This window comes from Babylonia areolata, chromosome 22, assembly GCF_041734735.1.
Source record: "Babylonia areolata isolate BAREFJ2019XMU chromosome 22, ASM4173473v1, whole genome shotgun sequence".
Lineage (NCBI taxonomy): Eukaryota > Metazoa > Mollusca > Gastropoda > Neogastropoda > Buccinidae > Babylonia > Babylonia areolata.
Genome location: NC_134897.1, coordinates 14739073 through 14752339, shown reverse-complemented (window position 1 = coordinate 14752339; position 13267 = coordinate 14739073). Strand labels below are relative to the sequence as shown.

Below are 13267 nucleotides of genomic sequence, written 5' to 3'. Positions count from 1 at the left end.
GTGGCAGCCCTTCACTGATATCCTGAACTGTAAGCTCTGTCTTACCTCGATGAGGTGACAGCCCTTCACTGATATCCTGAACTGTAAGTTCTGTCTTATCTTGATGAGGTGACAGCCCTTCACTGACATCCTGACCTGTAAGCTGTCTTGTCCCAGTGAGGTGATAGCGCTTCACTGATATAATGACCCTGTAAGCTGTGTCTTGTCTTAGTGAGGTGACAGCCCTTCACTGACATCCTGACCTGTAAGCTCTGTCTTGTCTCAGTGAGGTGACAGCCCTTTACTGACATCCTGACTTGTAAGCTCTGTCTTGTCTCAGTGAGGTGACAGCCCTTTACTGACATCCTGACCTGTAAGCTCTGTCTTGTCTCAGTGAGGTGACAGCCCTTCACTGACATCCTGACCTGTAAGCTCTGTCTTGTCTCAGTGAGGTGACAGCCCTTCACTGACATCCTGACCTGTAAGCTCTGTCTTGTCTCAGTGAGGTGACAGCCCTTCACTGACATCCTGACCTGTAAACTGTGTCTTATCTCAGTGGGGTGACAGCCCTTCACTGACATCCTGACCTGTAAGCTCTGTCATGTCTGAGTGAGGTGACAGCCCTTCACTGACATCCTGACCTGTAAGCTCTGTCATGTCTCAGTGAGTTAACAGCCCTTCACTGACATCAGCTGTCTGATCTCAGTGAGGTGACAGCCCTTCACTGACATCCTGACCTGTAAGCTCTGTCTTGTCTCAGTGAGGTGACAGCCCTTTACTGACATCCTGACTTGTAAGCTCTGTCTTGTCTCAGTGAGGTGACAGCCCTTCACTGACATCCTGACCTGTAAGCTCTGTCTTGTCTCAGTGAGTGACAGCCCTTCACTGACATCCTGACCTGTAAACTCTGTCTTGTCTCAGTGTGGTGACAGCCCTTCACTGTAAACTCTTGCTACATGTGTCAACAAACTTCTCTGATTTCTTGGGCACGGGAGTGCTGTTCTCCATGGCAGTGGTGGTGATGAAGTTCTAAATCCTCTGCAGGCCCATCAGTTGCTTGTCTGAATGATCAGGGACGGGTGGCCAGTGGTCATCTTCCTGTTCATCAATCTATCCTTTCTGGTTAAAACTGGTTCCTTTTCATGTTTCTTAAGAAAGGTGTCTGTGACGGGCACAGACACCTTAGCCTGACCCATAGTGCTGTAGTCTTCATGCCTTCAAGTGAGCTGGATGAGTGGTGTCATAATGTCTGTTTGCAAGGAGTGTGCACACTGATTTATTCTATCAATTCATCTTTTACATGTTGTATGCAGTTTATGAGCATTGTAAGTTGTATATATGTAAAGCACTTTGAGCTATGCTTGAGAAAAAGTAATGAATCAGTGTTCATTATCATCATGGTTTTCATTATAGATAATGAAGAGGATTTTCATATCCACCCCCTGAAAGCTGTCTAAACATCCTGCGAAGGTGTGATTGAGTTATTAGCTTAAATACTGCTGGTCTGCTGTTGGACCTGGACCTACCCACTACCGTCTGTATTCGTCAAGATCTGTTAGATAGGAAATCACTTACTGGACCTTACCTGTGGTCAGGCCAATTCTAATGCCATATTACAAAATATGTACCTGTACAGTATCTATTTAAAAGGGGTAAAAAAAATTATGAGTGAAAAGTAAGGTACAAAATAAGTTGTTTTGTTTCAGATTTTGCTTTTTGCCTTTCTCTGTCTGGTTCTTTTGTTGAATCAGTGAGGGAAATCTTCAAATGACAAAGCGAATTATGACCCAACTTTGAGCCAGCTCTCCCCACAATGAGTGCGGCCTTGCCGTGGCTGGGGGGCTTGCGTGTCTCTGTGACCCTGAGAGCTATGCTGGCGGGAGATTCGTCTCCTGGTAGGGCCACCCAAGCCAGACAGGTCAAGGGATAGAGACCAGACGAAGGGCGCTCACTGGTCCTCCAGGTTGGGGGTTAGAATAGGGCTAACAATCCAATTCTTTAAAAAAAAGTCTGTTACAGAAACCGCAACAGCAGATACCAAAAACAGCATGGTTGAGGAAGAGTCCTCTCAAGTAGAGCTCATGACGCGAGCTGGTGAAAGCCTTCAGGAAGCCAGTGCGCCGAAAACTCTTCTGACAACCAAGCGCAAGACCAGGATAGGGACCTGGAACATCCGAACCCTATATGAGACCGGAAGAACAGCACAAGTGAGTAGAGAAATGCATAGATACAACCTCAAGATCCTTGGACTGTGCGGGACGAGATGGAATAGAACCGGACAGACAAGGCTGTTAAATGGAGTCACCATCATCTACTCTGGACAGGAGGAAGGCCAGCCACACACACACGGAGTAGCACTGCTGATGACATCTGAAGCAGCGCGAGCACTGCTGTCCTGGGAACCCGTGTCACCGAGGATGCTGCTGGCCAGATACAACTCTAAGGGCAGAAAGGTCACCATCATCCAGTGCTACGCTCCGACAAATGCAGCCAGCGCAGATGACAAGGAGGAGTTTTATAATCAGCTCCAGGCAACCATCGATAGAGTGCCAAAGAGAGACATGAAGATCATCATGGGAAACATGAACGCCAAAGTAGGAGCAGACAACACCGCAAAAGAGCTCATCATGGGCAAGCATGGCGTGGGAGAACAGAAAGAGAATGGACAGCTTTTCACCGACTTCTGCACCTTCAATGACCTCGTCATCGGAGGCACAGTCTTTCCACACAAGACCATCCACAAGACTACATGGGTTTCACCAGACGGAAAAACAGAGAACCAGATTGACCACATCACCATCGGCAGAAAATGGCGAAGAAGTCTTCACGATGTGCGAGCTAGACAGGGGCGCAGATGCAGCCTCAGATCACCATCTTGTTGTAGCAGAGATACGGACCAAGCTCAAGGCCTACAAAGACCAGGCAGACAGACCAGCCTTCAAATACAACGTTTACAGCTTGAAGGACAAAGCGAAGGTGAATGAATACAAAGTTGAACTGAAGAACAAGTTCAGCGTACTGGAAGGACTGACAGAAGAAACTGTGGAAGACCAATGGCATGAACTGCGCAACATCTGGACATCAACGTGCAACAAGGTAATGGGCAAGAAGACACGGGAACACAAGGAATGGTTATCACCTGACACATGGAAGCTCATCACCGATAGGAAAGAGCTGAAGGAGAAGATCAACCTGGCTCAGAACCAAGAAGAGAGGCAGGAGCTGCAGGCACTCTACTGGGAGACCAACAGACAAGTGAAAAAGAGTGCCAGGAAAGACAAGCGAGCTTTCATTCACCAGCTCACGGAGGAAGCTGAGACTGCAGCTGGAAAGAGAGACATGAAAAGACTCTACGAGATCACCAGAGTTCTGTCGGGAAGAACAAGTAACGCCACTCGACCTGTTAGAGACAAGAACGGAGAAATCATCACCGGAAAAGAAGAAGAAAGAGCAAGATGGACAGAATATTTCAAAGGTACCCTGAACAGACCATCACCACCAGTCCCCCCTGACGTGACACCGGCTGTAGAGCTATTGGATGTTAACATCAACCCACCAACGAAGCTGGAGACCATGAAAGCCATCAAGTCCCTTAAGTCTGGAAAAGCAGCAGGACCAGATGGCATACCACCAGAAGCCCTGAAAGCAGATATTGAGACATCGACTGACATGTTGCACCCATTGCTAGTGAAGATTTGGGAGACAGAAGCAGTACCACAAGACTGGAAGAAAGGCTACATCGTTAAACTTCCAAAGAAGGGCGACCTGTCATCATGCAGCAATTGGAGAGGGATTACGCTTCTGTCAATACCTGGAAAAGTGCTGACAAGAATCATCTTGGACAGGCTGAAGACCGCCTTAGACAAGACCCTGCGAGATGAACAGGCAGGCTTCCGTCAAGACAGATCCTGCACGGACCACATTGCCACCATGAGAATTATTATTGAACAGTCCTTGGAGTGGCAGACCTCCCTGTACAGCGTCTTTGTGGACTTCCAGAAGGCGTTCGACAGCATGGACAGGGAGGTGATATGGAAACTAATGCAGCACTACGGCTTTCCTCTAAAATATATTGCCATCATCTAGCAACTGTATAAGGACGCCACCTGCCAAGTCATACACGAGGGAAAGCTGACTGACCCCTTCCAGGTACGAACCGGTGTACGTCAGGGCTGCCTATTGTCTCCGACAATTTTTCTGATGGTGGTGGACTGGATCATGCAGCAATCCACAGCAGGCCAGAAGACCGGCATCCAGTGGACCTTCACCAAACAGTTGGAAGACCTCGACTTCGCGGACGACATCAGTCTCCTCTCCCACACGAAACAACACGCACAGGAAAAGTTAGACCGCGTCGCAATAGAGGCAGAGAAGACCGGCCTCAGGATCAACATCGGCAAGACAGAGATCCTACGCATCAACAACAAGCAGCAAGACCCAGTCCGATTACAGCAGGAAGAGATCAAAGAAGTGGAAAAGTTCACATATCTGGGCAGCGTAGTGAGCAAGGATGGTGGAGCAGACGATGACATCAAGAGCCGCATCAATAAAGCGAGACACGCCTTCAGAACTCTCCGACCCATCTGGCAATCTTCAGCCCTCTCACTTCACAACAAGATCAGAATATTTAACACCAACGTCAAGTCAGTCATGCTGTACGGCTCAGAGACATGGCGCACTACCAAGACCAACAGGAACAAACTCCAGACATTTGTCAACAGATGCCTGCGCAACATTCTGAACATCAGGTGGCCTGAAATCATCTCAAATGAAGACCTCTGGGACAGAACCAAACAAGCACCCACAGAAGAAGAAATCAAAAAGAGAAAGTGGGGGTGGATAGGCCACACGTTGCGCAAGTCACCACTCAACATCACTCGCCAGGCACTTGACTGGAACCCCCAAGGCAAACGCAAAGTTGGCAGACCCAGGCAGACTTGGAGAAGAAGTATGGACACTGAAGTGAAGGCAGCCGGAATGAAGTGGGCCCAGATAAAGAGGATCGCCCCAAACCATGTCCGTTGGAGGAGTGCTGTTGCGGCCCTTTGTTCCCGAGCGGAGCTATAGGCATAAGTCAAGTAAGTCAAGTTTGAGCCAGCTGACCGATCAAAGAAACCCATAAATAAGTTGTTTTGATGTTCACAAGATTTTACTGTTGAAACGAGTGAAGGACAACGTTTGGGTCTGTGGTAATTTGATGATAATCATTGATATTGTGTATCAAACTAAGCCGGTCAATCTGACCACATCGCTGATGCGGTATTTTTTACTTGGTTGTTTCATGTTTGATTTGAAACTAGCTTATAGTCTACATAATCTTCACAATGATGAAGGCGGTAGTCAAGGGAAAGAAGAACAACACCTACAATCATTTCATGCCAACATGAAGCTGGGTGTATGAATCCTTCCAGCCAAGAAAAAGGCAGCGTCTTTGATGCACATTTATTACGTTCATCATGGGTTTCATTCTTTTCCATCTCAGACACGGTGTGATCTTTGGACTCCAGGCTAGTTTCGCATTTTTTTTAATTCGCCTACTTTCTGATTCATAAAACGATAAGAGTATGTTTATGAGGGTAGTAACCGTAAAATTACCATGCTCAAAATACAGAACAGAACAAACCGCAGAAAAAATCATCATAGTTACACTGAATATGGGCGTTCTTACCATTTCCAGCTCCAGTAACTAATGCGACTTGTCCGTCAAACCTCATAGGGGAAGCCATGTTGTTGGACTGGAACCTTTGACCCTCGCAGAGATCAAGGACTTTGTGCAGTGACTGCTGGTTGGTTCGTTTCCGACACACGGGCACCGTTGATTGGCCTCGTTGAACATCCGGTTTGATTCGGAGCCGTCTGCTTGAGGGGTTCGAGAGCAAAATGAAGTTGTTAGTTATTTTGTCTTTATTTGTTTGCAGTGCTGTCCGAAGTGAAAATACAAATGCGATTCAAGATGAATTTGATGTAAAGCCCGGTGGACAAGTTATGGTCTATGAAAAAGAATTGGTAAGGTTGCTGATATTCTTGGCCTAGCCCATTTGTTGGCCTTTTCTCAGTAACGTTCGTCAATTTTCGCTGCTGTTACAAGTTCCTAAAGTTATTTACTTGTGAAGTTACTAAGTTAACAGTGATCCACGAAAATCTTGCTGTGATATCCCAGCATAAATTCATCACAGGCACTAAAACTATGAAGATTCCAGCAGGAAATCATCACAGGCACTAAAACTTGTTATCAATTTGTCTAAGACAAGATAGGCCCGCTTTGCAGGATATTTTTACTTTTCATGTATTTGTAATATAGTGTAATACAGTCTCAAATTATTATATGTGCCATGTATGTTGCTCATTACAGGTTTATTAATTCATTGCAAAAGTCAGTGATTTTTCTTTCATTAATCATTTTGAATAAGTTACCGCAAATTCCTGAGTTCACTTTGCCTGACTGTTTTGAACTTGAGTGTGTGTGTGTGTGTGTGTGTGTTTCCTGCAACTTCATTGTGTTAGATATAACATGCACATTCTAGCTCTTTCTTTTACTTCTGTGTATATGTTACTTTTGTTTATAAAGCAACAATTTTTCTTTATCAGGACAAATACAAGTGCACATTTACGTACCAGGCACAAGGAGGGACAAATGAGGTGAGCTGATTCAAAAATGAAAATAAACAAATGTATGGTAGTAGTACTAATGATGATTAATTAGATAGCAATGTCCATCAAGAGCAGTTGTACCACTACCAGCCATCATGGCAAAGTGGTTAGTGTCATGGACTGAAAACTCTGAGGTTGTGGGTTTAAGCCCCATCAGAGATGTTTTTTTAGCCTATGGCTGGCTTTTACCAAGAGTTGAGTGTGCTGTAGGCTCAGATGAAAAGACTGGAACCTCAAGTTTAAGTCATTCACTTCAGTTCAAGGTGGAGGGTTGCTAAAAATTTCCTGATTGACACTGCAGGTGCCTGTATCTTTCAGGCCCGATTAACAGGAAGGGGAACGAAGATAGGGGGTGTGGGGGGTGGTATATGAATTGAAGGGAAGCAAAGTTTACAGCCTTAGATTGCAACTTGGTCCCCAGCCAAACTAAATAGCTCTCCATTGCAGCATTGCCATCATCCCCATTATCATTCATCATGTCATATTCCTTCATGAATTGTCTTTGAAGAACAAATGATTTCCAAGTGAATTGTTCACTTCCTAATTCTGTCTCCTGACAGTTCTGAGGTAGATTGTTTACTTAGCAGAATAAGAGATGACAATGAATATTGTTTGCATGTAAGTCTGTCTGGTGTTAGTGTGTTTACAGTTTTGCTGCATGTGTGCTTGTGTGTGTGTGTAGAAATATTAATAATATTGTGTGTATATGTAACCTGTACATGTATCTACAAAAATGTGGCTGTGCATGTATATGTAGACATGCACACATGGTCAGTTTTTAAACTGCACATATGTTTCTAACAGAAATGGCAGTTTATCTTGGAGAAGCTGAACGACGGCCAAGCATTGCAATGCACAGTTGCCAGAGGCGGGACGTCCTATCTCTTTTTTGAAACTTTTTCAATGAGCCTCACTGGGCCCAAGGTTCATCTGGAAAACTATGAAGCAGTGGTAAGTGTGAGCAATTTTCATCTTCTCTCTCACCCACTGAACTTATTTATCTTTAAAACATAATCTGGGTCTCATGTAATTGGCAGGTGCATGTCTATGAGAGTGTGAGAGGACAGGATGCTTGCTACCAGGGGGTGGATTTCACTTATGGGCACTTGTCCATGCTTTCGTTCCTGAGTCAGTGTGTTCCACAATCCTCTTTCAGTCTCTGATACAGTGTGATTATGTATACTACCATAAGAATTATGTAAGAATTATCACTGGACCTATGTGTGCCATCTCAATTGCTCATTTGTGTGTGTGCTTATGTGTCTATACATGTGTATATATATATATATGGTGTATTGTCATATGTGCATGTGTGTATGTGCTTACATTTACAAATTCCATTTGACTTGCTTCCGAGTCAGTTATTGTGTCCAGTGTTTTTTGGGGTTTTTTAACATTTTTTCCCATATTGATATTTATTGTTAGTGCTCTGGGCTTCTGGGCTTATGTGGTAAGCACTTAATATATACCCGTTAATATTGTAATGTGTAATGTTCGTGTTGTGCAGAGCACTAGGGATGAACGACTGAAGGACTCAGAAGTCAAAGTGAACAAGAAAAAGCGAACAGGTCAGTCATCCCTGTGTGTCTTCCCTCACCCATTTTCAGATCCATGCTCTGTCTTAAAGCTCTCTGAAATGAATAAATCTGTCATAAATGATAAACCTCTCTGAAATAGATTAATCTGTCATAAATCATTCTCTAAAATGAAAAAGTTCATCAGAATTCTTTTTCTTGGATGAATAAATTTGTCATGAATCTCTCAACATACTAAATCTGTCATAAATCTCTCTCTTTAAAGAATATATCGCTTTCAGTTTCACACAGGCTTCACTTTATTTTTATTTTATTTTATTTTAAAATCATTTTACTTGATTTGAAATTAATGTTAGCTATAAAACACCAACTACGTATGTGCTGATGATGTTGTGTCATCTATAAGGAATGAGAGGGGAGTAGGGAGAGGAGATGATACCATAGACAGTCAAGTAAAAAGTGTTTAACCATGAATGTTTTTTGGGGTTTTTTTTCTGCAGTCAACTCTACTTGTACTAGTTGTAGAGAGCTTTTTTGGTACCCGGCTTCCAGTCTTTTGTAATATACAGTAATGTATGCAGAAATATATGCTGCCAAGAGAGTGCATGTACACTGTGGTTCATGCACAAGTATACTTATGTCATGCGTGTGCTCACAAGAATGTACACACACTCACACACATACACACACATGTAGGCTTGTATATTCCTCTGTTACCTTTCCCTCTCCATTTCCTGTCCCACTCCATTCTCCTTCCCTTCCCTTCTCAACTTTCCCCCCTCCCTCCCACCATCTAACATCCCCTAAGTGGAAAGATGTTAACTTGAAGACTACTACCACATCCTCTCTCTCTCTCTCTTGAATAAAACATTCAAATTTAGAGATTTTGCAACTTCATAATGTTTAGCTATTGTAAATGCTGTCTCATGTGATTCTGTGTGTGTGTGTGTGTGTGTGTATTCAAACAAATATGACGCATAGGGGCTATGTCCTAATGGATAAATTACCCCTATCTATATTGCTCACTCTTTTTCTCTCACTTTCTCTGTCTCTCTCTTTCTCTCTCTCTGTCTGTCTCTTTCTCTCTGACACAATCACAGAAAAAGACAGTGTGTCAGGCGAACAGTGAAAGAGTGTTGCTGCATGTTTCAGTGTCGGCTGTGGACGGAGAGTTCCAGAAGAAGCTGGAGAGAGTGACACTGCAAGCCATAGTGGGCAAAAAGCCAACCACAGAATTATAACAGTCAGGAAGCGGGACAACTGTCACGCCATTCTGCCTTTCACACATTACAGGATCTTTGGCAATATGTAAACATCTGTTGGAGCTTCCTTAAGAGCTATTCAGTATCCCTCTCGGGACATTCAGACTTTCTCAGTGACAGACAAATAATAATAATAAAGAATTGCTTTATATAGTGCATGATCTTGCATAATGCAACTCACTGTGCTGTACACACTTAATAGACACTCCACTCACACAGTTCATGCAGTAACAACACACACACTCATAAACAGCCCACACCCCTGACACATACACACACACACAGCCTATAACAAATGCTTAGCGAATTAAACGCCTTAAGATTGATTTTAAATTCACTCAGACAATCAGACAAGAGTGTTTTGCAGTCTGGATGTCAGCGAGTTCCAAATTAATGGGGCAGTGAAACTAAATACCCCTTCCCCTCTGTCTTTCATGATATTATATGAAACAAAGATTTATGCCTATCAGATGGCATGATGCAGTGACTGACAATGGAGCTATGATGGCCTTGAACCTTATCAGTGCAGAATTTAGGCTGCTCTCTCCTCAAATGAGAAGGCAGAGATCAACACTTCATGCATTCATCTTTTGGGTGTTGCTCAAATTTCCTGGCCAACGCAGCAGGAGGGGATAAATCTTGATATGCCATAGCCAGCCTTTTTGTGATGCACATCTCATTAAGAAACCACTGCTGTTTTCGGAAACTGTTCAACAGTGGTACCCCTGTCTCCCATTTTCGGTTTCCTTTGGTAGATTAGTGCAGTCAGGTGTCGGTGCCACACAATGCTTTATTTGGTTGTGTTTTACACATCACTTGTTTTGTTATTCTTGGTGATGGATTTACTAAATTAGACTCCGGGCAATGTTTATTGTTTGTTTAAATCTTCCTGCTACTGTATGTATGTTTTTGCTGATCAGCTGAACTTGGGAACTGTAGAGGTTTGAGGGATACAGGAAAAGGTGGAGCCAGGAGTGGTTTGCATGAGTGATCTTAGCAGTGCTAGGTTTGTTTAGCACTAATTCATTCAATCCTGCAACCGAGGATTGCTAGGGCTTTGAAATTTGTTTCATTAAAACAGTTTCCATGTTGCTACACAAGCATAAACCAAAATCAAAGGGAGCTGACTTTGACAGTATTTCTGGTTGTGTCAACATGCGTCTATTTGAAGGAAAAAACAGTTGATTTCAGTATATGTTTTGAGTTTTTCTACATCAAAATGGCAGGGAAGTCTGCCAAGGCTGTAAACACCCCAGGTTTGAATGGGTCAGTGTTCCCAAGCCTATGGAGTTAGCGCAAAGTTAGGAAAATTCTTGGGTTAACCGTGTTCCTAAGCTGATGGAAGTAGCGCAAAGTTAGGAAAATTCTTGGGTTAACCGTGTTCCTAAGCCGATGGAAGTAGCGCAAAGTTAGGAAAATTCTTGGGTTAACAGTGTTCCTAAGCCGATGGAATTAGTGCAAAGTTAGGAAAATTCTTGGGTTAACAGTGTTCCTAGGCCAATGGAATTAGCGCAGAGTTGGGAAAGTTCTTGGGTTAACAGTGTTCCTAAGCCGATGGAATTAGCACAAAGTTAGGAAAATTTTCAACGCTAAACAAACCTAGCGCTGCTCAAATCGCTCATGCAGCCCAGCCCAGGCTCTTAATACTGCACTGTCCAAAGTGGTGAGGTCCTTGTGTTCACACTGCGCTGTGTCTTCTGTCATTCTGTCTGCCATCTGGTAAAAGATCTGCCATCTTCCATTTCGGCATGGTTGTGTTGAGACCGGAGTGTGTGTGTGTCTGCTGAGCGTGTATATATTTTTGTTGTATGTTCGATTGGGTGTAAATCTAAGCCTGAGTCTGTATATCTGTTATGTGTGTATATCTGTTATGTGCTTCACTGGGTGAGAGTGTCAGCCTAAGTTTATATTTTTGTTTAGTGTCTGATTATGTGAGTGAGAGTGAATGTTTATATTTCTGATTGTGTGTGCCATTCCGAGGGAACCTGTGCATCTGTGTATACATGTAGATCTATATGTGTGTTCATGCATGTGTCTGCATATACATGTAATACGCATGCATATGTAAACATGCTTGTGGGTAAGAGCAGATGTGAAATCCTCCAGTTCATAAATATTGTTGTCACAGAATTTCATAGGCAAGGTAAATAATTAACTTGACATGGATTCTTGGTATCAGTACAAATAACTTAAATCTCGTTCAGAATCTGGTTCTTGTAGATTAGTACGTTTCCTTTGCGCTAAATCATTGTGAGTCACAGCGTATATGGATGTTACTTATCTATGCAAATTCTGTAAATAAATAAAAATATATAAAAAACATTATCTGCTTTTTAAAAGGTGACAGCAAACTTAACATATTTTCAGCTGTATTAGAAATGTTAGATACATTGGCAGCTAAATTTTGGTTTTGGCTTTTCATTATCCCTTATCTGTATCTATCTAGAAAATAAAGGAACATGAAAGTTTACTGGAATAAAACAATTTCAACCTGCTGTGGACGTTATATCCAGTGTTATCTTCTCTTCTAGAAAAACGTCTGGATGTAATTTTTCCACCAGAGAATTCAGATAAAAACTTTTTTTTATGCAAGAAATAATTTCCTTCAGGGACTATTTATGCGTTAAAAGTGAATACAGAATATAATGCTCTGAGGGAAAGGACACTATACCAGCGACCAAACAATAAAAACAGTGAAAGACAATGAGCTGCCACTGTGTATGTTTGTAACAAGGTGATGTTTGGAATGCTCTGAAACAAATGACTATCTTGTTCTTATGAACCAAAAACATGAAGAACACCAAATAATGACCAATGTTATGTTGGGTTTTGATCAATTGATGTGTACATGTGATGTTCTTATTAAAAAAGGGATTCTCTTGAAAAAGATGTATTTTTGCATTTATTGGAAAGAATCGTTACATCATTCATAGTGTGAGCTTCTTAATCATTACACACACATGCACATGAACAGTGTGTGCACACACACTCACTCTCTCTCTCTCACACACACACACACAAACTCATGCACACACATATACCAATGTCACATATTGTGAATTAAACATCTAATTAAATTGAAATCATTTATTCACTCACTGACACCAAAACACATTGTTACCACATATCCACTCCAAAATTTTCAATGCACACTGTCATAAAGGGACTCTGCACTGCTGCTGAATCCATTCAGTAATGTCCAGTGGTGCCTTTTCTGGCTCAACGTAGGAAACTACTGACCCCCAACCAATGACAATAATGGCTTTGTCACACAGCTGGACTGAATAAGCATCTTCTGTGGATCACCACATCCCTCCAATGATATCACGCTGAGAAGGGTCAAGAAAATGCTTGTGGTTGAAAAAAAAACAGACACCAGGACAAAGATCCCAGTCCAGGTTTTCTCATGATCTGGTCCCCAGCTGAGAAAAAGAAAAAGAAACAACACAGACCACCTGACGAAAGTCCAGAAACACCAGTCTGAGACTCATCAAAGGAGGTAGACTTCAAGACCTCTGTATTGGCTTCAAATAGAATAATTTGGTTATCCCTGAATATAGAGCATGGTTCCCTTATTTACTGGCAGGGTAAAAACTTTCATGCCCATGAAAGCACACTCATGCAGAAAAGTAGATGTGGGAGTTGCAGCCCACAAACTTACAAGAAGAAGATCACAGGAAGAATGAAAACCACATGCATGCATCAGTGCAATGGCGATGATGACAGATGTCCTTTCAACTGGAAGAAAATTTCCAAAGACAGAGTGAAAAAAATACAGAAGCTTAATTATTCCTATCCTGCCCTGTATATTAAAAACTTAACCAATTCCGCCCCAGGGAG

General features: G+C 42.7%; 2 protein-coding genes across 3 annotated transcripts in view; one reads left to right on the top strand and one right to left on the bottom strand.

Moving 5' to 3' along the window:
- The window catches only part of LOC143297441 (peroxisomal multifunctional enzyme type 2-like), a 61636-nt gene that overhangs the window by 37083 nt on the left and 11286 nt on the right, over positions 1-13267 (bottom strand). Inside the window, exon 3 of one of the 2 annotated variants that reach the window (XM_076609810.1) lies at positions 5648-5835. In XM_076609810.1, the coding sequence (XP_076465925.1) occupies positions 5648-5705 (58 nt within the window). In that variant the 5' untranslated portion in view covers positions 5706-5835. Of the gene's footprint in view, positions 1-5647; positions 5836-13267 lie in introns of those variants that run through there. The other variant, XM_076609811.1, reaches the window with a different exon arrangement.
- Positions 5806-12308, top strand: LOC143297442 (myeloid-derived growth factor-like). The gene is made up of 5 exons (XM_076609812.1): positions 5806-5985; positions 6568-6618; positions 7435-7581; positions 8138-8198; positions 9318-12308. Exons 1-5 carry the CDS (start codon positions 5860-5862, stop codon positions 9404-9406), a joined length of 474 nt encoding a protein of 157 aa, XP_076465927.1. The 5' UTR covers positions 5806-5859; the 3' UTR covers positions 9407-12308.